This window comes from Micromesistius poutassou, assembly GCF_964030765.1.
Source record: "Micromesistius poutassou genome assembly, chromosome: 15".
Taxonomy (NCBI): Eukaryota; Metazoa; Chordata; class Actinopteri; order Gadiformes; family Gadidae; genus Micromesistius; species Micromesistius poutassou.
In genome coordinates, this window is record NC_140285.1 from 1,743,182 (window position 1) to 1,769,149 (window position 25,968).

Consider the following 25,968-nt stretch of genomic DNA (forward strand, 5'->3'; position numbering starts at 1 on the left):
GCACTTTGTACACAATATTCCCTGAGCATGCTAACATGCTAATGCAAGCAATTTATTCAATCACAAGTCAGCTTCAAAGCGGCTCCGTGATCGCGTTTGTTTGATTGCGAGTTAAAGCCCCCCCCTGGCGCCAAATAGGAACTTTACTCTTTTGAGACCTGCATTCGAGCGGTGTTTATATCGGTTCCAACTTTGACAACTCGGAGTTGTTCACCGTCGGAATGGTTGCTTTTCCAGCCATTGACTTCCATTATAAAAATATAGGTCGGTGACCACCTGCAACAGTGGGGATGTTAGATGGACAATGAAGTCCACACAAAACGATCCACATTAGTTAAGGGGAGTGTCCTTCATCTGCGCGACAATTAACAGGTCCCTGGGTACTGCGATCGATCTTGTGATTGATTGAATAATGGAGCCAAATTGCATTATCGTATTTGCCATAACTAGGCCAATAGTGCACCCGCACTGATAAATGCACAATTCGTCGCCATTGGTTTGGTTTTGAGACATCCAAAACTGTAGGAGATAATTACTGAAAATGAGGCGGAAGAACTAAAATAATAATTAAAAAAACATGATAAAAATAGTGCAGCTTTCTTTGGGACCACACTAATTAGTAATTTAATGAGTTAGGTCAACGCTGTTGATATTTTTATTGATTACAGGAATATTTTGACCATTCAAAATCGTAGAGTAAATTGTCCTTGTTTCATAGAGTCTTATTTATTTAGTCTCTGGTTGACAATCAATTGTAAAATAAATGTAGAATAAAATACACAAAGCTAGAATTGACATCAGCAAGATATGCAGATAAGCTGAACACAAGAAAAAGTGTTAAAATGTTTTGTTTGTTTGGCAGGATGTGTTGTATTGTAATGCGAGCTCTGTACATTGTTAATCATTTCCATGTAACTTAAAGTATTGTTAAGCAATTACATATATTGTAAGATAATGAAAAGCAATGTTGTAATGTAAAGTAATGTAGTGAAGGATAATATAAGGTATTGTACTGCGTGATGATTTACTCCTGCTCCAGGCCTCGCTCCCCCGCTGGCTCCGCCCATCGGGAAGCTAACCCACCTTAGCTCTCTGACCCTCATTTGTCACATGACAGGCAGCTACTTCTTGTAGTTGCCGAGCTGCACGGCCAGTCTGTCGCTGACACAGCGGAACGTGGCGGGCTGCACCTCCCAGTAGCGCACTGGGTTGTCATAGAGACTGATGCTGTTGTAGAAGGTCTTCTTCACACTGAAGGAGGAGGGGCAGAAGGCGTCCACCTCCACCTTGCTGATGTTGTTGGAGTGCAGGTAGACCACCTGAAAGGAGGAGGAACAGTCCAGGGTTGTGATGTCACATGATAACCACAACACATTGTCACCCAGAAGAGGAGAAAGGATAAAGAATGACATTGTTTCCGAGTGTTCCAGGATTTAAAATAGCATTTAAAAAAAGTAATTTTAAGAAGTGCGTGCTTCGAACATTGGGGCTTGTGTACACGGTAACTTCACCAAGGTACCTGCAAGTACTTCATCTCTGGGAGCCCAGAAGGGACGGAGGAGAGCAGGTTGTGGTTGAGGTGGAGCTCTCTGAGGCTCTGGACGTAGTACAGGCCACCGTGCTCGATACGACGGATCTTGTTGTTGCCGAGGCCCAGCCTGTCAGAGCGAAGAACACACATGTTGTGGTACAGATTTGTGTGCTCCAATACTTTTTAAAGAGTAAGAAACACCCAAAAGTAGTAGGTGGTTTGGCCAGAAAGAAAAAAAATAAGCTGTTCAGGTTTAGTAGTCAGATATGAAAGGATTTCACTGCTTTTATTCTGTAAACAAATTGATTGATGAATTGTAATAAAGCCCTGACGATATTTTTCCATTATAATTTTATTGTCTTGTTATTTGAATAGTGAATACCAGTCACAATATCTTTTTTATATTTTACGTCACAAAATTTGTGACGTTTTAGGGGAAGGCAACAAGTCACTATAACTCGTAAGGTATTTTGCTAGGATAGTATTTGTAGAGATCTTTTACCTGTACAATTCGCCATAATGCGTGAGGTCTTCCTGCCCAATGGTATGGATCTGATTGTGGTCCAGATGTAACTCACGAAGACTGTCAGGGAGGTCTGGGGATGGGCGCAGATGTCAAAGTCTCAGACTGACTTGGGAAAACTGATTAATAAATCATCCTTATATCATCATCACTATCGTTTCAAAGTCTGTTTTTACCTTTTGGGATACTGGTGAGTTTAGCCTCTGAAATCCTCAGGAAGTTCAGATTGAGGCCGTCGAACGCACCGGGCTCCAAGCCACTGTTCCTGATGGGATTACGACCCAGTTCTGCAATCATATTAAACACAATTTTAATGGGACTTATTTGTAAGGTAAATATCTTACAATGCTACGTTTTATCTGAGGCTGTATATTAAAGATGTAATCTTTATAAGTTTTGCAAAATGAGAAGGTCCTCCAATAATAACATCATCAATGATAATACTGAATGTTGTATTTGAATGTAGGCCAAGTGATAATCCATTTACAGAATTATATTCTGGCAACACACAATATCGGGCGGAATGATTTAAGGCAATATGGGCCAACATGGGCCACATCATGTTGGCCCATTTCTATGTAATGAGATAAACAACCTTCACTTAAATGAAATACACAGCAAAATGTTTACCAATACAAAGTGTTTACCAAAACAAAGTGTTTACCCATACAAAGTGTTTACCAATACAAAGTGTTTACCAATACAGTTCATTTTGTGAAGGCCGGCAAATGTTCTCGATTCTATCTTCTTGATGTTGTTGTCGTGGATACGGAGCTCCACCAATGAGGGGGGCAGGTTCCTGGGCACCGTGGTCAGCCTGTTGTGGGACAGGTAGAGCTTCTGCACGTTCCTCATGGGCAGGAAGGCCCGCGGGTGAACCTTGGAGAGGAGGTTGTTCACCAGGACCAGAGCCTGTCAGGACAGAACCAGAACCAGACCAGTCAGAACCAGAACCAGCACCAGACCAGTCAGAACCAGAACCAGACCAGTCAGAACCAGTACCAGACGAGTCAGAACCAGAACCAGACCAGTCAGAACCAGAACCAGAACCAGACCAGTCAGGACCAGAACCAGAACCAGACCAGTCAGAACCAGCACCAGACCAGTCAGAACCAGAACCAGAACCAGACCAGTCAGAACCAGAACCAGACCAGTCAGAACCAGGACCAGACCAGTCAGAACCAGAACCAGACCAGTCAGAACCAGTACCAGGTCCAGACCAGTCAGAACCAGAACCAGAACCAGACCAGTCAGGACCAGAACCAGAACCAGACCAGTCAGGACCAGAACCAGGACCAGACCAGTCAGAACCAGAACCAGACCAGTCAGAACCAGTACCAGGTCCAGACCAGTCAGAACCAGAACCAGACCAGTCAGAACCAGTACCAGGTCCAGACCAGTCAGAACCAGAACCAGGACCAGACCAGTCAGAACCAGAACCAGACCAGTCAGAACCAGAACCAGACCAGTCAGAACCCGTACCAGACCAGTCAGAACCAGAACCAGACCAGTCAGAACCAGAACCAGGTCCAGACCAGTCAGGACGGAACTAGGACCAGACCAGTCAGAACCAGAACCAGGACCAGACCAATCAGAACCAGAACCAGACCAGTCAGAACCAGAACCAGACCAGTCAGGACAGGACAGGCCAATTATCTCAAACCCAGAAACAAGGCAGTGTTCCCTTCTTAAAGAGACTGATACCAGATTCAAACCTCAGCAACAGCACACCCTGTGATCATACAGTGGTTACTGCAGTCGCGGTATCTGATTGGCTGACATTAGAATCCCTCCAGGATCTGGGCAGTACTGCTTCCTTAAAGAGGAACATAACACTGTTTCTGTTTGACTGAAATTAGTGGATTTGAAGTTGACTTCCTACTTTATTTTCCACAATTTAGCAGACGCTCGTATCCAAACCAACGCTTTTGTCCAAAACGACTTACAATAAGTTCAGAAATCAGTTACAAGCTAGCATAGAGAGAGGTGCTATACCAAGGATACAATACCATTGAGCTACAGGAGCTGGCTTACGTAAAGATCATTGAGACCCTTGAAGTCATTTTCTCTGATCTCTGTGATAAAGTTTCCCTGGAGGTCCAACAGTCTCGTATCAGCGGGAATGTCATACGGCACGCTAGGTAAACCTGTTGGGGAAAGTTTCAGAATGTTATTGTCCATATGCAGGCGTACACAAATGCTTATTCAGCTCGGATCACACTCAACAAAAACAGAAAAATGAAAACCACAATAAAAAAAAACAGACAATAGTTCAAACAGTTTAAACCACAAAGACAGCTTGCTTAAGTGCAAGAAGTAGAGATGCCTCTAGTAAACACACTACTAATCTCTCACACTCAAACGTTTTTTTCTCACAAATGGGACATTTCTCCATAGATCAGCAATTACTCCTCATAAAAGAAATTCCTCTGCAACCATGAGTCAGCATGCGACATCTCAAACCCCACTGTGATTTGATAATCACAGAGAAAGCCACGCTGTGTGGTTCAGGGTTAAAGTGAGCATTGCTTTCACTTCGTTGTTGTGTGTAAGTATATGTCATTTACTGCAGAAAGAGCCACGGCTCCACGTTGCACACGTTGTGGGGGGGAAGATGTGCCGTACTTTAGTTAGTTACCCTGAATGCAATATATATACTGGCCCTGTAAGTCAAGGCATGTTGAGGGGCCTCACTGATTATAACAGATTTTTTTTTTAATCTTTTCATCCATTTTCTGTGTTTCTCTGTATTAAAACTCAACTCAAGAAGCATGCAGTGTGGATGGTACGCGTTCAACATGCAGTACATCTGCCTAATGAACTGCATCCCCTACGGGGGGACATGTAACACACGTGTAACACTAAGGCGTAGCTCATTATACTCGCAAACATGGCGTCACTCAGGGCTCAGGGAGGTTGGAGGTTCCCGGGGGGGGGGGGGGGGGGGGGGGGGATGCGCTGCTCACCGAGGTCCGAGCACTGAACCACCCTCCTGTGGCACTGGCATCCAAACGGGCAGCTGGGGAGCGCTGGCATCTCAAAGTCGGTGAAGCCCGAGCCGTCCTCCTGGTCGTTCATCATCAACAACATCAAGCTCTTGACGTCCACCGTCTTGCCCGGCGGCGAGAGCCCCCGCTGCCCGAAGAGGGAGGAGGCCTGGGAGGGCGCCGCTAAACTCCCCAGGAGGAGGACTATCACGCAGGGATGCATGGCTTCACCGCGGCCGTGGACGTGTCCTCTGGTGGCGGTGGTGGCCGGAGAGGGAAATCACATGGAAGGAGAAGAGAGTGAGGAATCACATTCCATGTCCATCGAGCGTGACATTTATAAAACAGCAACAGCACCATGCCACACCGAGTTGACTGCTGGTCATTTCTGATGGGCTGAAATCGGTCACCCGGTACCAATTTGAGCCAATCAGAACAAAAGAGCAATGGTGCTGAGGATCGATTGGGATTATTGGAAGCCTAAACAAGTTCATCCAACTATTGGTTAAAAAACGACAATTTCTTAAAACATGACAAAGCTCTGCACCTGCATTGCAATATATACAATCTACTATATAGGAGACACTTTTATCCAGAGTGACTTTACGCTTTTTTCTGACACATACAAGTCGTTAAGGAACAGGTTTGAGATCTATATTTTAACTTCAGGACTCCCCACACCAAAGCTAAGTGTTATCCCAGAGGCCCACTCACAAACACTGGCAGTGCACTGGCTCATCGGAGAAGACCTGCATACAGTTACACAAATGAAGACTCGTGAAATGATAGATCCTGCATGACCGAGCCTTGTTTTAGTTCACATTTCGTCTTCCTCCCCCTTCTATTATGTGGTCAAAAGTCCACCGCTGTGAAATGACGGAGCTCGGAGGAGATGCGGTCGCAGGAAGACGGGGACGTTTACTCTCAACTCTTTGGAGGTCACAAAAGTCCTGAAAAATGTCTTTTTGCGGATAGCATCAAATAGGACATGATTGGTGGGATGCGCAACCAATGAGGACGATTTTGATCCGTTTCTATCTTCTTGCATCTAGTTTTAATCAAACACAGAACTCTGCAGTAAAGCGAAAACCCCAAGAGCAGCTCTCTCCAACGTTCTATATTGAACCACACAATGGGCTCCTCAGCGGGACCGGAGGGCTGTCTGGACGGGCTCCAGGCTGCACCACATGTGGTCGAGGCCTGGTTCCCAAGGGGAGCCTCCCACACCCTGCACCACAGCAGCAGGAGACGCCACAGCCCCAGAGAACCCAAAGACCATGCTTTATATAGATAGATTATATATATATATATATATATATATATATATATATATATATATATATTGAGTCTCCATTCTCAAGCAACAAATGGCTCACTCCTTTTTAAACACAATGTCACTCCTGGGTCGACAATACGGTCAATCTTTGAATTGGGCCTGCTGCAGACCTGGATCATGGTACTGTGAGAGGGTAACGTTTCTTATGATCCATTCATTAATTCATTCATTCACAATTGATTGGTTCTTATTCCCATCGCATTGATGCTATGCAAGAGTCTCTCTCCCATTGCTTCGTTTTTTTTTCCACATGAACATTTCACCTCGAAGCGGCAAGAAGCTGTGTGCCCCAACCCTTCAATATAAGACACGACTGGAATGAGTTTATAATACATATTAGAATAAGTTCTGCGTGTATATGTGTATATATACTATATATATACGGTATATGTATACATATATGTACGTATGTATATATATATATATATATACAGTATATATACACATATATATATACAGTATATGTATATATATATATATATATATATATATAGATAATGATTCTGACATGCAAGATAAGTTTTTAAAATTACTATTTAACTAACTATTTAATCGAATTAGGTCATTTTTTAGCAACATCCAATTTAGCAACATTCAGTAAGGTTATATTATACAACGCTATGACGCTATGATGCTATTGGAAATATACATACCTCTCAATGTGAAGACAAAATGAAGGAAATCTTAACTTTAGTCCATAAGTTAGTTTAGGAGGGATAACTCCACAGGCTGAGCAGCTGTTTCCCCGGCTCCTATTGGCTGAGCTGAATCCACTGTGGACACACTGCACCAACACTCTGTGAAGGGTTAGAGAATAGACTAACCCTCAGAGTTCTGACAGAGACCAGAGAGAGAGAGAGAGAGAGAGAGAGAGAGAGAGAGAGAGAGAGAGAGAGAGAGAGAGAGTCCTGACAGAGAGACCAGAGAGAGAGAGAGAGTCCTGAAAGAGAAACATCAAGACAAAGAAAAAGAGAGGGAGAGATAGAGTAAGGAAAAGGAAAGAAAAAAATGATTGCCACAGAAACCTAGCTTCAAGTGGTTTGAGCCAGAGAGAAGTTTGAATTTTGAGAGAGCGAGAGCGTGAGAGAGAGATGGCAAGGTCTAGTTTGGCAAGGTCTGATTGGATTTTTTTTTTTTTTTTAATAATAGCAAATGGCATGCTTCTCAGCCAATTAGTGGATGTATACACTAGAAGATACAGCGAAATCTCAAACCAAAAATCTTTTTTATTTTTATGGAAACCAAAATAGGTGAAAACACAATTATAAATCAGCTTTCTAACATACAAGGATTGATGAAAAAATAGCGGTTTAAATAACACAGGATCTGTGTGACATTAGGTTGGACCATGACCACCAGCTTCTCCAAGAGAATCATAATAATGGAGGCTCTTTATTCATAATTATATGCCCTGAATACATGGATGCATAATGGAAAATGCACGTATTTCTTTATTTTAAGCATTAATTTATGGCAGCTGTTAATAGAATATGACACAAAAGGCCAGCCCATTCTCTAATGGCTTTCTTCCTGCTGTTTATTTTGGTCTCCCACAAGAAGTTAATTTTTTTTGGGGGAGAAACTTGGATAATGAAAATTCTGTTTCCGTTTGTGAAACCTTCCATGCCTTTAAATGCCTTTAAAGAGTCTCAAACATCAAACATCTCAACCTTTACTAAATCTCGTATCTGTTTATCTTATATAGTTTGATATGTAAAACGCTTTGCGTGCCTTTAAAAGCACTAAATAAATGCGACAATTATTATCACTAAATCATAAATGTCCCAAATGTATGCAATTTCATTCAAGAGATCGAGTCCAGTTAGTGAGCGACCCACGACGGAACAGAACCCGACGAGCTCACTGGTCTCAAACCCATCTCCCCCTCCGGTTGTGTCCCCCCCCCCCCCCCCCCCCACCCCCCACCCCCCAACAGCTTCTCTACTCCTGGTCCTCGTATCTCTGGGGCCGCAGACGGACGCTCTGGTGGTTGCTGATGCAGGAGAAGGCGCTGGGCGGGATGAGGTGGCGCTGGATGAGGTTGTTCTCCAGGTCGACGCGCAGCAGCGGCGAGTCCTCCTGTGCTCTCGTGTCGCACAGGGCGTTGATGGGGATGTCGCTGTGGTCGGACGGGGAGGAGGGGAGGAGGGGAGGAGGGGAGGGGAGGGGAGAGGAGGCGAGGGGGAGAGGAGGGGAAGGAGATGGTTGAATGTTTAAAAGAAGAAGGGACGGATGTTTAAACAGTGGTGGTGGTTCCACTGTTTTAGCCCAGGTGTTTATTTTCTCTTGTGACGATGGAAGGTTGGTTGTTATTAGAGGCATGTTTTGCTGGGGAGTTTTTGTTCTGGAGACTAGGAGGGAGGTATTTTGGCTCGTACGTGCTAAGTCTTGGTAATGTTTATACTTGGTTGGGTCTGAAAGTAAGTATTTCATGGTAGTATGGTGGTGCCAAGTTAACCAGTCACAAAAAGCTGAATTTATTTAATATGAAGTGTCTCTACAGAATAGGTGAATTTCATCGAGTTTGCTGTCCCCTGTAGGTCAGAAAGTATATTGCATGGTACACTTTATCAAAATGAATTAGTGCTGTTTAATCCTTGTATGTCATCCCACACTCAAACAATATTATGATGTAATATGATAGTGGTGTTCATCATTTTATATGAATGAAAATGTATCAGAATTCACAAGAAATCAATGCAAGGACAACAAAGGCCTTTTTGGACATTGAGAAATTTCAAGGTTTAACGAGCTTGTATTCTAAATGTCCAATTAACATTTAGGCTGAAAAAGAAAGAAAGAAAGAAACCGCCAAAGAAAACCAAACAAGCCAAAGTGACACCCCAGCCCCCACCCAGCCATCACCCAACACCACCCCCCCCCCCCCCCTCCAGCCCTCACCAGCCATCACCCAACACCCCCCCCCCCCCCCTCCAGCCCTCACCAGCCATCACCCAACACCCCCCCCCCCGCCCCTCCAGCCATCCCCCAGCCCCCCCCCCAAAGCGAGGCCCACCTGATGAGGTTGTTGTTGAGGCGGAGGTGCTGCAGGTTCTTGAGCTGCAGGAGGCCCCTGGGGACCGAGTGCAGCCGGTTGTGGTCCAGCAGCAGCTCTGCCAGCGAGGAGGACAGCCCCAGGAAGGACACCTGGTCCAGGCCGCCGTCCTGCAGCCGGTTGTAGGACAGCTGCAGGGAGTCCAGGCCCGGGGCCAGGTGGCCGAACACGTAGGCGGGGACCAGCTGGATGAGGTTGTGGTGCAGGGTGAGCCGACGGAGGCCCGGGGGCAGGAAGGAGGGGACGTGGACCAGCCTGTTGTGGGATAGGTCCAGAGACTCCAACTGCCTGGATGGACAACACAGGAGGACCAATCAGAACACTAGGTTTGGACAATTACTGATTGCTGTTAGAAGTCTACAGGACAATTAAAGGAGCTAGAAAATAGATGAAGATTAAATAAAGGAGTAGATAATCCTAATCAGTATCAGGTCTACTATTACTTAATAGTATAAACTAATAAACATAAGTTTCACATACAAGAGCTGCTTTCATGTTTTCATCAAAGCCATGTATATTCAGACGGCTTTCATCTCTAAATGGCCGCAGTGAGTGAAGGGGGAAACAGCACTTGAGGGTCCGTCACTCAAGGCCTGGGCTTACAGCAGGTGTATCCAGGCGTGGGGGGCGATGCGGTCCTCCCTGATGTGGTTGTGGCTCAGGTCCAGCACCCTCAGGTTGAGCGTTTTGTTCAGGATCCCGGCTTGCACCACCTCTATCTTGTTGTCTGAGAGGTGGAGCTCCTGGCGGGCAGTGAGTGAGACGAAGACGAAATACGAAAACAACGTGAAGACACAACCGCTTCCTGGTACGAAACGATATCATGTTTGTTTAGGAGTACTTGGACAGCTTTACAGTCGGTAAAGACAGCAGCAGGTAGAAAGAAATCATAAATGCTTTAGCTGATAGGAATATTAATTATTAGAGGTTCTGGACCCCCCATCTCACAGATGTCAAAACGGTTCTAAAGTAAAGCAAAGCCCTGCCTGGCTAACATTACCTAACAGTACAGTTAACATGATTCGTTAATACATAAATCAGTTTCACACCCAAAGACAAACTGTAAAAAAAAATGGATATCATTAAATCATTAAAGATTTGATTAAATAATTGTTTGATAACTAGGGTTAGCTAAAATGGAAACCAGACCGACCAATAGCCACTGAACGCCCGGTCATACGGGGCGGAGGAAAACCGAAGGTCTGCAGCACCTCCTCGGCGTTCCGGGCGTTCCGGGCGTTCCGGGGGTTCGTACCTGAAGGGAGACGGGCAGACCGGACGGGACGCCGCGGAACCGGTTGTCGTCAAGACGGAGGTAGGCTAGCTTCCTCAGCGGTCGGAAGGTCAAAGGTGAGACGTTTCCGTCGTGGAGGTGGTTGTCCTCCAGTTCTAGCGTCAGGAGTTTAGACAAACCTGACGGGATGATATGAGTTAGAAGAGCTCTCTACTGGGATTCCTCCAACTGGGGACCAGTAAAAAAAAAAGAGGAACAACGCAGGATTGTATCATAGGGATGTTCATCTTTCACATTACATTTTTTTAATGCACGTTTAAATCCACTGCACTGAAAATTAAGGGAGAGAATCCATGCTTGTGTTTCACAATGGAGACGTGAGAGTGGGGTTGAGAGATAACATGGAGGAGGAGGGTTTGTGTGTGTGCATGTGTGTGTGTGTGTGTGTGTGTGTGTGTGTGTGTGTGTGTGTGTGTGTGTGTGTGTGTGTGTGTGTGTGTGTGCATGTGTGTGTGTGTGTGTGTGTGTGTGTGAGACCGACCTTTGAAGCTGCTGGGGGTCAGGCCGCTGAGCTTGTTGTCGTTGATCTTGAGCTCCACCAGCGAGGGCGGGAGGGAGGCGGGCAGCCTGGTCAGGTTGTTCCCGTCCAGGATCAGACGCTTCAGCCGGCTCAGGTTCTGCAGCAGAAGCCATCCAAGAACTTAGGCCCCATCCACACGGAAACTTTTTTTTTTTTTTGTGAATACGCACACGTCTTGTGCGTTTGGGCCGACCGTCCAGACGGATCCGGCGTTTTTCGGTGCCCGAAAACACACTTTTTTGAAACCAAGATAAACACGGCCCTATGTGTTTTCGTGTTCGGATTCGTGTGGACGCCAGATACGCAAACAATGACGTCATCGCCCCCCCCCCCCCCACCAGCTGGGCGACGTTAGAGTTCCGTCAAATTTGTTTTGTTTGATTTGTTTTGTATTATTTTTGCAGCTTTAAATACAGCCCCTTGGTAAATTTAATTACTAACTGTACATTAAAAGTTTTTTCTGCTCAAATTTAAAGGTTTAAAAACTGCTTTCTCCGCCTCGTCTTCTTCTTTTATTGGTGGAGAACCAGCGCCACACAGTGGCCTTGAATATGTACTACAGCGTTTCTACAGCTAGATGCGTTTTCGCATCTTCGCGTTTTTCAATGAGTCCGTCGTTACGGAGATACGGAGATATTCCTGAAACGCAGCCAAGGAAAACGGAGGGGAAAAGATTGTTTTTGCCCAATGTGGACGGGGCCTAGCATGTGAACCCTCTACAGTATTAACTGTCTGTCGACACGTTGAGGTCCAACACTAATGAGTCTCAACTGCATTTGCTGCATGTTGTTTTTTCGAAGCCACGAGAACCCTGAATATTAAACTACTGCAGTTTATTACCCGATGAGAGTCGAGAGCGAGTGGGGGCATGGTTCATGTTCAAACAGGTGTTGGGGATTTAGAATGTGCTTCTTTTTTTGGGAAGCTGCTACCAGATGTTGTTATTAGGACTGAGAGAAAGGAGTAAGAAAAGTGCAAAGTTCCTGCCACGTTTAAATTAAATGCTGTTCGGAAGGTCGGAATTAGTGTGGATTCCTCATCCGACTTGTGTGCACAAATACACAATTTGTTTCTCTTGGCCGTTTGAGCACCAAGTGCACCAATCACACTAAGGCACCATGTGTTCAGTGCGCGATGAGCCACAGAACCACACAGGCTGCCCCCAGACAGAGTGAAAACATGATGTCACCCCTGTGCCAGACCGTAGGAGCCAGGGAGTCCAGGAGCTAATGGTGGGAGACGCTGGGAGGCACAAACCATTGTCTCCCCCCCCTTAAGTTGAGGTTTTCCACTGTTGACTGCGACCAGCTCCACCCGACCGGCGAAGCATCTGGTGGAATTCATTGCGAGGGTGCAACATTCTGCTGCGGTCCTGATTCAACACGGGGCGCGTACGCTTTGTCCCCGCGTCGAACGGGGTGAGCGCACTAAATCTGTGTTTTATGGACATATCCATAAAACCATAAAAACCATTTTAAAAAAAAGTTTAAAAAAAAGGTGCGTCGATCAACCACTGAAGAATCGGTGAATAAACTCTGCGTTGCCATGGGGATAGAGCTGAGTTAGCACGGTAACGTAGCATAACAGAGCGCGGTTTACACCGTCAGGCGGCTTCTGTTTTTAGTAGCCACGGGTTAGGACGGTTTTCCGTCAAGCCTGGCTGGTGGTTGGCTGACGCACCTAAACCCCACTGGAGACTCGGTGAAGGAAGGAAGACAAAACAGAAGGTTAAAGCTGAACCTACCAGCCTACCCAGAGGTCTACCCTGTCTGGGTGGCTGATCTATCCATCGTACTCTGTACTCTGTACTATACTCTGTACTCTATACTCTGTACTCTGTACTCTGTACTCATGATAGGAAACATTTGGGTGCAATAGGGGCAGAACGGATGCACGCACGATATGAGGAAGAGCCTCTGGGTACAAAGCACTGAGGAAGCGTCATGTTCTACATGTCTCATCTTCTACAGCAGATGGCCCTGTGGGGGTGCTGGAGGGGTGGAGGGGCAGACGGACCTGGAACAGCAGGGGGCTGAAGGAGCTGTCGTCCAGCTTGTTCTTGCTCAGGTCCAGCCACTCCAGGTTGGGCAGACCAGCCAACGCTGCCGCTGGGATCTTACTGATCTTGTTGTCTGGACACATGAAAACAAACGGAACACAATAAGGATTGGATACGGTAAAGGTTCTAATTTTTTACCAATCAATAGAACAACATTTCAATTTGAGGTTGAGAATCTTGTTCGACTTCATGCCTTTGTTACGGTCTATAGAAGTTTTATGTTTGTTTATTTGCGGTTCTCATGTAAAAATCTTTTTTAAATATTACCATCTACTATGTCATTTTAACTGTCTTTCAAATGACTATAAAATCACTTAAACATCTTTTAGGTCTTACAAATACACCTGTGTTACTCCACTGGCGGACACAGGCATTAACACTGCCAGGGTTGGGGTTTGGATTCTCTGTCTAGCTGAAGTGGAAGAGCAAGGCATTAACACTGCCAGGGTTAGGGTTTGAATCCCCCTAAGCATGGGCAAAACTATTCTTTTCCGGGAATCAGTTCTTTCAGTTCCCTTCACTATCACAAATCGTTCGTTTGATTTGTTCGTTCAGTTCGTTCAGTTCGTTAAGTCATATGGTCCGTTACATCATTTGGCAATATAAAGTCGAGGGGAGACGAAGCTCTGTTCGTTTGTATCTTTTATTTACGTGACCATATTTTTGTTTTATGTTAAAAAAAAAAGAATCACTTCTCTTGTTTTGGGAATCAGTTCTCGTCGTTCACCTTCGGGATTCGTTCGTTCTGACCGAATCGTTCGCGAATCGCCCCCATGCCTACTTCCCACTGGGGCCCCCCCTTTGCTAACTACGGATACACTCTTGGTATACATCCTTAAGAAGCTTTGGACAACGCCGTGAACAGAACTCGCCTGTGAGTTAAAGAGCGCTCGGCCGGTCCTCCTACCTGCCAGGTAGAGGGTCTTCACCCCCCGGTCGGAGATCACCGGCATACGGGTCAGGCCGGTCCCGCCGCACGCCACCAGCGTGTCGGAGAGGAGACAGCCCGACGGCAGAGACTCCATGAAGGGGAAGACCACCACGGGACGGCCCCCGGCTGGGGGCTCCGGGGCCGGCCTCCTGGGCTGCCCCGCCGCCCCCCGTGGAGGCGGTCTCGGGGTGGTGGTCGGCGACGGGGTCTGGGGATGGGCCTTGGCTTTTGGCGGCGGCGGAGGCGGGGGTGGGGGGCCGACGACGTCTTCGTCCTCCGCGTCCTCGTCTTCGTCTGAGGAGTCGCGGTCCTCCTCCTCGTCGGAGGAGTTGTGGGGCCTGCGTGTCCTGGAGGGTCCGGCCGGTGTCTTAACCGCTGGAGACCTCACCGCTGGCTCTGGCTTCCTGCTCACTGCTGGCTCCGGCCTCCTGCTCACCGCTGGCGCTGGTTTGACCGGGCCCACGGTGGGACGCTGTGGAATCCAAAGAATTAATATAGAAAACAAAATCCTAATGTTCTGTATCACGGAGCTCGCACACATCAGATATCAGACCTCGAAGGCTCCAACACGTCATTGGTTCATTGATTACTCCACTGTCCCCTACTGGACACTGTATATATTTCTCATAAGAAATTTGTCAGGGTCAAGTTTTAAAGTAAATGTCACTAAATTAAACTGGTTGAGAATCATACAACCTCATACTGTACAATCCTGTTCCCTTTGCTGAATGGACAGCAGTGGTTTCAGTAGTACTAGCAGGGTTCTATTACCAGTAACACCAGTAGCAGCAGTAGTACTAGCAGTTATATTACCAGTAACACCAGTAGCAGCAGTAGTACTAGCAGTTCTATTACCAGTAACACCAGTAGCAGCAGTAGTTTTCATAGTGATGGACTCACGGTTTGTCCCTTCTTCCTGACCTCCTGTCCTCCTCTAGAGGTGGAGATCTTACTGCTGCTCCTTCTTGCTCCTCCACCCACTCCATCCTGGTGTCTGATCTTATGCTCCGTGGTCTCCTTCACCACCTGAACTTTTCCCGCTGCTGGTTCTGAGAACAACACCAACCATTCTTAGAAGATCCCTCAGAAGGGGCTTCCAGAACTTAAGAATCGGGAAACGGAGGAAGTAGGGCGAGCATCCAAAACAAATGTCAGCTAAACGTAAAAGGCGGTACATCGCTAATGCTGACACCCCTAGCAGGCGGGGATCAATGGCGGCATTCAGTCTGAAGAACATGTCTGCCTTGTGGTCTTCATCCGTGTGCTCCGCAAATTACGCTCACACAACCAATGTCTTGATTATAATTACAGAACTTTCATTTTCTAAGTCTATCTGTTGATAATGCCCCCAATGTTCGAGGTTGTGAGGACTTACACAGAATGACCTTTAAGATGTCTGATATACTTAGCATAACCCTAACCACAACCACATCATTCATTAAAAAAAATAGACTTTGAACGCTGTGTACATTTATTTGATGTGCATATATGTGTGGTGTGTATATATATATATACATATATAGACAGAAAGAGAGATTATAATTGGCTGAAGAGCACATTTAAAGGTGAAATGTGCAACTTCTTGAGAAAAAACCAAAGTCTAACCAGAAGGAGAGATGTCTTGCCTGTGAAAGGTTTTAAAGATTGTTGTTTTTTTTCGATCTGGACAATAACTCAATTCATTTGTGTCGTAATACATCATGTAAGAAAAAGGTTTAGGTGCATTCGGATGATAGATAACTCTGAGGTGTGGAAGGATACACAATGGGGTTAGATAGTGGAAGGATACACTCTGGGGTTAGATAGTGGAAGGATACACAATGGGGTTAGATAGTGGAAGGATACACTCTGGGGTTAGATAGTGGAAGGATACACTCTGGGGTTAGATAGTGGAAGGATACACAATGGGGTTAGATAGTGGAAGGATACACAATGGGGTTAGACAGTGGAAGGATACACTCTGGGGTTAGACAGTGGAAGGATACACAATGGGGTTAGGTAGTGGAAGGATACACAATGGGGTTAGATAGTGGAAGGATACACTCTGGGGTTAGATAGTGGAAGGATACACTCTGGGGTTAGATTTACATTTACATTTAGGGAATTTATTAGACGCTTTTATCCAAAGCGACTTACACACCGACGGCAGATAGCCACATTCTGGGGTTAGATAAAAAGATTGAGACTGAACTCTGCTCTGAATGGTCAGCGTAGTCTCACCTGGGTCACATGGGGTGGGTTTGCACCTCACCATGTCTCTCTGACACTGGCAAACCGTGCAGGGCTCTGGAGACCACATGGCCCCCTCAAACATGGTCATCCCATACACCACACACCGACCTGTAGCACACACACAGGCCCACCCAAACACTTAGTACACGTACATAAATGCCACACACAACTCCTACGTTGTAAATATTCAGTAATCAGTAATGATTATCAGTCATTACTGAAAACGAAACATACAATCATAATAAAATAAAACCAATTATAACTAATTGATATATTCTCATAATTAGATGATAACACAACTAATCATAACAAGTTGGTATATTTGTGCAAGAAGGACAGTTCCACCAGAAACCCAAACAATGCAACAATCCAAAGCTCCAGTCATCTTTCCCAGGTCATATCTCACCCGCGGGGAGAGGAGGCTCATTCCTGGAGGGAGTCCGAGCTCTCGGGCCCTCTCCTCTGGCTCTCCCCTGGGCCAAGGGGGACACGGCGCAGAAACACAGCAGACACAGCAGCCCTGCTCCGCTCATGGTGAATGCTCCCTGGACCTAGTCTCCACACCCTGAGAAAGACCCTCTTATAGCCTCTAGACGAGAGAGGCAAGGGAAGGGAGGGAGGGAGAGCAGACCAGAAGGTATGAGAAAGGGGCTGGTTGGGTGGGGGTGGAGGTGGAGGTGGGGGAGGTGGAGGTGGGTGTGGAGGAGGTGGAGGTGGGGATGGAGGTGGAGGTGGGGATGGGGGTGGGGGTGCGGGTGGGGGCGGAGGTGGAGGTGGGGGTGGAGGTGGGGGTGTTTTCAGGTTTGAGGGAGATAAATGCCCTCATTCATAAGTTTCTCAGGATATCAAACTCCCCCTCACTGCCGTTATCCCCCTCCAGCCAAGAGAAATGTGCATGTGTGCACAAGGGCCCCAGCAAACACGTACGGGTGCACGGCCATGCATGAGCGGACCAACAAAAACCGCAACAAACGTTTTAGCCAAATGACTTGATTACTGATGCCTAAACACTGGAACACATCGCACATAAACATGCAAACACACATTTGCTGCAGAAATGCTAAAAGTAAAAACAAATATTACATACATGAATAAATACTTGATAATAAATTACTTGGACAGAATTACCTTTGAAAAAGGTATGTCTTGGCAGAAGATGATGATCTGCACAAAACGTGAAGGTTCCAGTCCTGGTTCTCCTGTGGAGGAGGCCCTACCTCTCCCAGTCTCCTGGACTCCAACCCTCAGGCCTACCTCCGCCTGGGCTCCGGTCCAACATCCAGACCCAGGTCCAACGGTAGGACGCCGTCTCCGTTTGGCTGAGGGATAAAGACAACATCCTGGAGAGCCGACCAATAGGAGCGCAGGCTGCAGGACATGAAAGAATGACCACTTTGTAGAACGACCAGCGAGAGTCTAACCAGGTTCTCTCCTACTTTTCTTCCTTACGTTGCAAACCACACATATGAGAAATTCCTTCCAGGACATGTGAACCGAGCAGGCTTCTGCCTTCTGCTTCTCTGTCTTATTCTCTGCGTCCATAGGGGGAAGTGTGGTAGTGTTGATGTGTCTACTTGCATTTATGAGGAGGTTAGGTTCAACTGTAATGTTGTAGGTTCAACAAGTCTTTGTCCCCTGTGTACAGTTCAGTGAGAGTCTGAATGATTAAGGTGAACTGGACCAATATCCAGCCCTGTAGCATTGTAAAGATTTAAAAATATAAACCATTAGGCTACAAGGCTATTTGTGAAGTTTGTACCATGGTCTTTTCACAAGGGGCTGTCTCTCTTTAAGTGTTCAAATCTTCCCAAAACTGATCCACACTTTCTGATCAGGTCGAACATTATATTATATATATTATATATATTATAATACACCAGACCTTTTGTCAAGCTACTTCCTGTTCTCAGGAGAGGTTGTCAACTTTGGCCCCAACATGTGAGTTTGAAATAATATATCTTGGTGACAGCAGATATTTTTAGCTCTCTAGAACAGCTAGTGATGTAGCGGTGTTGTGACGGCTGTTATCCCGACACGTTATGCCAGACGTCAACCCTCATTTGACCTTGGGCATTTAAAATAAATATGTGGGCTTTGGACCATAAACAACCCTAACAAGTCCCCTACCTGTCAGGCCTGCTGGTTTCTGATTCGCTATACCGATAGTTGTGATGTCAACGAAAATCCCCCAAAACTACAAACACACTTTAATCCACGACATTTATTCATACAATCTATATATAGCGCCATACCATGGTTATACAGGGTACCGCAACAACACAAGTGTTCAATCAATCCCAGAGAAATTAATTTTAAAAAGTGATATAGTGGTAGTGATAATGATAATAATAATGGCTGTAAATAATAAAAAAATCCAAATGGTTCTAACTTCCCATCTTTTCATTCGGTTTCATTGTAACTTATCCATGTATCTTAGCATGGTCATTTCACGACCCCATAAAACCCGGACAAACATGTGTTAAGAAGGTGGAGATAACAGTGAATGATTCCACCCCCTACCATGTAATTCTAGAAGGCCCACAGGCTGCTCGTGGTTGGTGGGGCTGAGCTCAGACACCACCCCGGGGAAAGCAGCTAAGCTAAGTGCCGCGTTTTGTCTTAATTGCAGCTAAAGCCTTTCGGTGTCCGCACATAACCGGGTCCGACTCCAGCCGTCTGACCCCTGACCCTCAGACCCACGCTACAGCTGCCGACCAACAGCAGGTGCTGCTGGACCGACAGAGAACTGCAGGATGTGATACCCCATCTACCCCTTTATTACCCTGATGATCCTGCCAAGCACACACACACACACACACACACACGCACACACACACACACGCACACGCACGCACATGCACACACGCACATGCTTAAATAAACAGACATGCACATGCACAAGACACATTTAAATAACACACATTCATACATGCATTCCATGTAACACACATGCACACATCGACTTAAATAAACGCACACATACACACATGCAAATAAACACACACACACACACACACACATATATACAAACCAACCACACTCACACATACCCACCTCCCCCACAGTTGCAACACTATTTCTAGTCAAGGACACAGGCAGTTTTAGATCTTCACCACGACTCTATTGTCATAAAACATGTTCTTGTTCTATGGTTTGCCACTGCTCACAATGACACAATGTGTGCCAACAGTACCTCTGTATTACAGACTGTATACAGTATGCTTCTGGGGCCTGATGGACAGGGTTCTGCATACTGCTGGGGCCTGATGGACAGCGCTCCTTTGGGGGCAGATGTCCCTCAGTATGTACGGAATTTAAAAGAGCGTTCCTGTATATGAGGAAAACGATATGGCTGACCTATTAGCTCCTTTTTCCGAGATGCACTTTGGGAAATGTATTTTATTCTATTTGTAGGACTCGGTTAGCACAGTTGGAGTTGGAAGCGTTGGGTGCAGCAGAAGGACCTTCCACTACCGTTCCCAAAGAACCTCCATTTGTCCTTGCATGCACTCTGTCCTTCTCTCTCTCTCTTCCTGTCTGATTGCTCCTCAATGAGATCAAACTGCAAATGGTCGCCACCATGACCCTCAAGGCCTGGTCACCCTTGAGGCTGATGAAGGTCAGGTCACACAGTATCATTGCATCAAAAACACATTGATAAGGATTGTTATGAAGTCCACCGCTTGTGCATCCAACAGGCGAATAAAGGCATAACTAAATGCAGAGCCTGTTTCCCAGAACCAATGGTGGCTCTTCTATTAGCTACGGAGGCCGGGACAAACAGACAATGTTTCCAATTTAGGTGCTGCCGCCAATGCACTGCTATTGTTGGAAAATCACCCTTCTCGCTCTATTTATAGATCTCTCTCTCTCCCATACTCTCCCTTCACACACACACACACACACACACACGTGCGTACACAACCACACACACACACCTCATCAAAGTTGGGTGACGTGTGTACGTCAACGGTGGGGTTCTGAGTGACCAAAGCCCCCCCCTACCCAACAAAAGAGAGAGGCAGGTAGTGCTTCAAGTCTTTGTCTTGTATCTGAGCGAGAGCAGCACTGTGAGTGCGTGTGTGTGAGTGTGTGGATAAAACAAAGACAGACCAGGAACCATGGATGATGTATATAAGGCAGCGGTGAGTGGACAAGCAGCATTATTGTTTAATGTGACATATGATTATTTTATTAATTGATTTATCAATTACATTTAAAAATATTTTTTTTTTTTATTGCTACATTCAACAAGTTACAAGAAGTGAAATTGCAACTCGGGATGTTTTATGAAATGCATGTTTAGAAATGGTCTTGGCTTGGCTGTGTGTTTAAAGGGACAGCAGTGGCATGACATTGGGAACAAGGGTATTAGAGGGAAGCGCTCCCGTGCTCCGTGGCTCTGAGGGCTACGTCACACGTCTTCGAGACATGCCTAAAACCGGCCCGTTGCCACTAAGAATAAGAACAGAAACAAGTTTGAAAGCTCTGGATAAAAATGTTCTGTGTGTGTACCTCTTTTCCACAATATTAGCATGTCTGAATATGAATGAATGAATATAGACTTTTAACCATTTTTCAGGCCAGCTTGCATGCTAGTATTTTCGAAAAGGTATATGCACATAGTGGGTGTCTATGGAAGGCCCAGACCAACTGCCTTCACCGTTGTCAGAGATCAAGCTAAGAATCCCACTGGACATCACATGAACATCGGCCAATCCCAAAGGAACATTTCAGAAGCAGTTCATAGCGCTGTGGTTGCTCATCGCTCCCACAATAACTCTTTGTCTACTTGTTAGACAAGTATATTTATTTCTGTCAGCGTATTAAAGGCGAACCGCCACAGCCTAGTTTGGCAGGGTATTCGCTGGACAGTTGAGACGATCGAGACCCTTGGTTCCTATCCCCTGGTCCCAGTCCAGGAGATGCCTGCCTCAGCTAGCAAGCATTTCTGACATCTTTCAGCGTGACAACAATAGAACAAAGCGACAGTTGGGGCGGTCAGGTAGGACAAAGGAGAAGAGGACATGACAGCTGTTGGCCCCAGCCGACCATCCTGAGTGAGGACTGCTATCGCAGGTCGGAGACGCGGCTGCCAACTGACTGCTTCGACCAACCCTTCCAATACCTCCCCCCCAACCCAACCCACCAACCACCCCACCTCCCCCAACCCACCCTGCCTCCCCCACCTCCCACAACCCACCAACCCACCCCGCCTCCCCCAATAGCCTCCACTGGCCTAAGCATCCAACTGTGGCCCCCGTGGGACCAGAATAGCAGGTGAAGAAATTGCCATGACATTTCAGTCCTATGGTGGTCGGGGGTGGTGGTGGGAGGGGGGGGGGGGGTTGAAGGCCTGGGTGCCTACATGGAGGCGTTGGTTGGGACAGGGACTGGGTGGTGAGGGTTCAAGGACAAAGCGTCGTGGGGGGGTAGGCAGTGGTATTGACAAGAATCTGGTGATACGATATGTATCATGGGGTGGGATGCAGTGCATATAAAAATACACCTATTGTCAGGAGACGACAAGCTTCAGCTTTCCTTGCTTTGCATATATATCGAATGGCAGTTTTAGTATGAATGTATCGGAAAATATGAGGTTGTAAGTAATTTAAAATAATATGATTATTTGAATATGTCAAAACTAACGATACGTCCTTCTCTTTCTTTAGGTTGAGAACTTGACAGAGGAGCAGAAAAATGGTGAGAATCTTTTAGGTTTAGGTTTAGGAATCAACATTAGCTTTAGCATGCAGCAAGTACCACTACTTCTTGTGGCACTATAAAAGCCTAGCGTGAATCCTTACTAGTCTACTGCTAATACCACAGCTGTATAGTCCTACAACACAATAAGTGTCTCTACCTCTAGTCTAGCTAAATATAGCTTGACGATGCTAATTACTAACAACAATATTTGAGACATTCTTCACATCTTGGTGATTTCCGTTACTTCTCAAAGCCACCTATGTTTCTGGCCCTCTCTAGAGTTCAAGGCCGCGTTTGATGTCTTCATTCAGGACGCAGAGGATGGCTGCATCAGCACCAAGGAGCTGGGGAAGGTTATGAGGATGCTTGGACAGAACCCCACACCAGAGGAGCTCCAGGAGATGATCGACGAGGTGGATGAAGACGGTACGTAAACAGCTAGCCATCGTTGCTAACTTAGCCACACTGCTAACTTCCATTGCTAACCTAGCTACATAACTAGCAATCTTTGCAATCCCAGCCGATGCTAACATAGCCACATTACTGTCCACACACACATATATAATCTCCCATTCCTGTAACAGGATTCCCCATAAAGATCAATATAATATTTTTTATTATATTGTACTCCAGTTCATGCTGAAAAAAATCACGTTCAGAAAATAAAAGCCATCCTCGCTTGCCAGTTTAGTCAAACAGTTTCTTACATCAATGGGTTTACCAAGCAGAAATGCAGATGGCACACATGTTACATTCACCAGGGTTGCCAACTCTCACCCACACGCTACAAATGTCACGCCAAAAAAAACTAAAACCTGTTAGATCTCTTGTCACCCCCCCCCCCCCCCCCCCCCCCCCCCCCTCAACAATCCTGTCCGCCCGCAATCCAACAATCAATTCCCCCCCCCAGAGTCTACAGAGTTCTACAGAGTCTCACTCCGGCCAAAAACCAAAAGTTGGCAACCCTGTATTCACTATGCATGGTTCTGAGATATTGACCGTGTTCTTCCAGGCAGCGGAACCGTAGACTTTGACGAGTTCCTGGTGATGATGGTGCGCTGCATGAAAGAGGAGAGCAAGGGGAAGTCAGAAGAGGAGCTAGCTGAACTGTTCCGCATGTTTGACAAGTGAGTTCCTCCTCCGAGTGACTAGATAACAGAGTTTCACTTTTGGACACAGTGAAGTGTATGCTTACACCGTAGGCCTGTAGGATGGCAAACAAAGTGTGTGTTGAAGGGTCATTTTGTTCCAGTAAGGTATTATTGAGGGCCGGCTATGTCATGCTCAAATGAAACCAGCTATGATCATAACTTGCATAAGGATAAAAATGGTTGATAGATAACGAAGTGACATCTATTGTAATGTAAAACCCCAACTACCATAACACAGCTGAATTCCCTCCTTAGTTATACTTTGGGGATTAGGCTAATTAGCTCATTAGCCTAATCCATATGGTCGTCTCAAACTAGTGAGAAGGACTTTCCCGTCCTGGATGTGGAGGTCCATCTCAGTGTGTTTAGTGTGTAGACCACGTCACGTGGGGTCGTAGCAAGTGAGTTATAGCCAGCAGTCCCAATGATAAGAGGCCTGTGATCCTGTGTTGAGGAATGGAGATGGCTACATCGACCTGGACGAGCTGAAGGCCATGCTGGAGTCCACCGGAGAGTCCATCACAGAGGACGACATTGAGGAGCTGATGAAGGACGGCGACAAGAACAACGACGGCCGAATCGACTATGACGGTATTCAGGGGGAAGGACGGCGGTGGTGTTTTAAGTGACCTTAAACTACTAGTTAAATTACAGAGATTCTGGCAGAAGAAGATGGATGAGAGAGAGAGAGAGAGAGAGAGAGAGAGAGAGAGAGAGAGAGAGAGAGAGAGAGAAAGAGATAGAGATAGAGATAGATACTTTTATTGATTCCCAAGGGGAAATTCAAGGTCACAGTAGCTTTAAAGACATCACACATAACATACACAGGATTATAAAAAAGAGATCTATATGAATACTTACAATAAGAGACAATAAGGGACAATAAGGGACAATAAGAGATACTAAATAAAATAAATAAAATAAAACTAAATAAAATAAAATGTCCACATGAATGTGCTAAGGGAACAACAAGGCATAGGTTCAAAGGGTGTAGGTTTTAGCCTGTTTTCTATAAGTCTATAAAACAATGGAGCATTTTCTGCAATAGGCATGATTCTGAATTATTTTCACATCCTGTATGATAATATAATTTTGGATTTTTACAAGCAGTATAATGTTTTTTGTTCTTTTATCTTTCTTCTAGAGTTCCTGGAGTTTATGAAGGGTGTAGAATAGAAGATCTCTGAACTACAACATGGATCCATCTTAAAATACCTGAACGACTCCTCAAAGCTCAATGATGTCATTCCCTCTGTCCAACACTCGTGTCTCCTGTCCTTTGTCTACAAGTTGTTAAATGAATAGGCCTACTAGGCCTACTACAAATCTTACATTTCAAATATAAACACCTTGACCCTTCTGAACATTAGTATTATGTTTTAAATATGAATGAGATTCATTTGCTGTGCAGTGAGTTAATTCAAATGGATTACGCCCACAAAGTTTACATGCCACATTTGTTTCTCAAGAAAACGTAAGAATATATTTTCTAAATTTATTTGACCATCTTTCCACCAAGACGAAAAAAGGAATACATTATAGCAGAAAACAATGTATTTTCAATAAAGGGATTTTCAGTATTGCTGCTTTGTGTCTTTTCTGTGCGGTTTTTAATCAATTGAAATATAAAACCATATCCATATTATTGAAGCGATAATATTGTTACAGCAAAATAAACATACACACATTACCTCGATGTTAGTTATGTTGTTATTTTTAATGCTCTTTATTTTGAAAACGTCCGCACTAGTGTATTATTTTATCCGTAATTTACTCGTCATCCGTTCTGCGCTCGAGAGACTTCGGTCGACATGAACAATTGCTGAGCACTAATTAACCTGCAACCTTTTGCCTGACTGACTTTATAACAGTAAGCATATGTGTGTGCGCGTGTGTGTGTTACATACATTGCTCAGTTGATTATTGGCATACAGTTGTAGTATGGTTATTCTTTAACACAGTTATTACACAGTTAATATTAGCCACCACAAAGGGCTACTTAATGTGGACTTGATTGTAGATTTGTTTTTCGTTTTGGGCTGTGAAACTAACCTCGTGAACACTATTATGGAGTGAAATCCATTGCAACATATTTTCGTTTTCTAATATATTTGATAGATAACGTTAGCGACATGAACTATATTGACAAAGCTCCGCTTCACCTTTTCCATTTTGTCCAACCACGTCCCCTGGTGGCTGCTACTGGTGTCGCCGCTACAAACACAAGTTCCATCCCAACAGTTGTGTTTCAAATTGTAAATATCCAGCACTGTTTTAAATGAGGGGTGTTAAGGATGCTTAGATGCTGTTTTGAATACTAAATTGTATTATCTACAAAACCTTTAAAAATCATACACAGCAACGTTTTTGTTTTTCAAATCATTATTGTGGTTCAGTCCTTGAATATGATTACTACGGTAAGGATAGAAACATCTACCGGAATACCGCGGTCGTCATTCGGCCTTCGATAGCTCAGTTGGTAGAGCGGAGGACTGTAGTGGCATACGTCTGAAATCCTTAGGTCGCTGGTTCAAATCCGGCTCGAAGGACTTTTTACATACCATTACCTTCTTATACGGACGTCGGTACTATTCTTTATTTAGCTTTGGTATAAAGTCGCTAATTATTGTGGTATTTCTTTAC

At 45.3% G+C, this 25,968-nt stretch overlaps 3 protein-coding genes and 1 non-coding gene across 4 annotated transcripts; 2 read left to right on the top strand and 2 right to left on the bottom strand.

Moving 5' to 3' along the window:
- Positions 1-1,121: 1,121 nt before the first annotated feature.
- On the bottom strand, positions 1,122-5,264 carry bgna (biglycan a; the record flags this gene model as incomplete). The annotated part of the gene is made up of 7 exons (XM_084479954.1): positions 1,122-1,319; positions 1,520-1,658; positions 2,034-2,127; positions 2,231-2,341; positions 2,753-2,966; positions 4,089-4,201; positions 5,021-5,264. 7 exons carry the CDS (start codon positions 5,262-5,264, stop codon positions 1,122-1,124), a joined length of 1,113 nt encoding a protein of 370 aa, XP_084336080.1.
- A 3,054-nt stretch (positions 5,265-8,318) lies between these two features.
- On the bottom strand, positions 8,319-16,550 carry LOC311359693 (extracellular matrix protein 2; the record flags this gene model as incomplete). The annotated part of the gene is made up of 9 exons (XM_084479749.1): positions 8,319-8,496; positions 9,394-9,720; positions 10,036-10,175; positions 10,688-10,845; positions 11,208-11,343; positions 13,263-13,378; positions 14,213-14,708; positions 15,137-15,285; positions 16,457-16,550. The coding sequence occupies 9 exons, from the start codon at positions 16,548-16,550 to the stop codon at positions 8,319-8,321; spliced, it is 1,794 nt and encodes a 597-aa protein (XP_084335875.1).
- A 3,931-nt stretch (positions 16,551-20,481) lies between these two features.
- Positions 20,482-24,905, top strand: tnnc1b (troponin C type 1b (slow)). Its single transcript, XM_084480306.1, has 6 exons — positions 20,482-20,613; positions 22,141-22,171; positions 22,454-22,600; positions 23,187-23,301; positions 23,780-23,916; positions 24,470-24,905. The coding sequence occupies exons 1-6, from the start codon at positions 20,590-20,592 to the stop codon at positions 24,499-24,501; spliced, it is 486 nt and encodes a 161-aa protein (XP_084336432.1). The 5' UTR covers positions 20,482-20,589; the 3' UTR covers positions 24,502-24,905.
- An 881-nt stretch (positions 24,906-25,786) lies between these two features.
- On the top strand, positions 25,787-25,874 carry AC3HAE_030179 (transfer RNA tyrosine (anticodon GUA)). The gene is given in 2 exon segments: positions 25,787-25,823; positions 25,839-25,874. It is a non-coding gene; the product is annotated as a tRNA-Tyr (tRNA).
- Positions 25,875-25,968: the final 94 nt, after the last annotated feature.

Excerpts from the sequence above, each read along its gene's own strand:
- tnnc1b (XM_084480306.1), top strand. The coding sequence starts at position 20,590 with ATGGATGATGTATATAAGGCAGCG. Across the intron at positions 20,614-22,140 it reads ATGATGTATATAAGGCAGCG|GTTGAGAACTTGACAGAGGA; the intron begins GTGAGTGGACAA and ends CTCTTTCTTTAG. Across the intron at positions 23,302-23,779 it reads CTGTTCCGCATGTTTGACAA|GAATGGAGATGGCTACATCG; the intron begins GTGAGTTCCTCC and ends TCCTGTGTTGAG.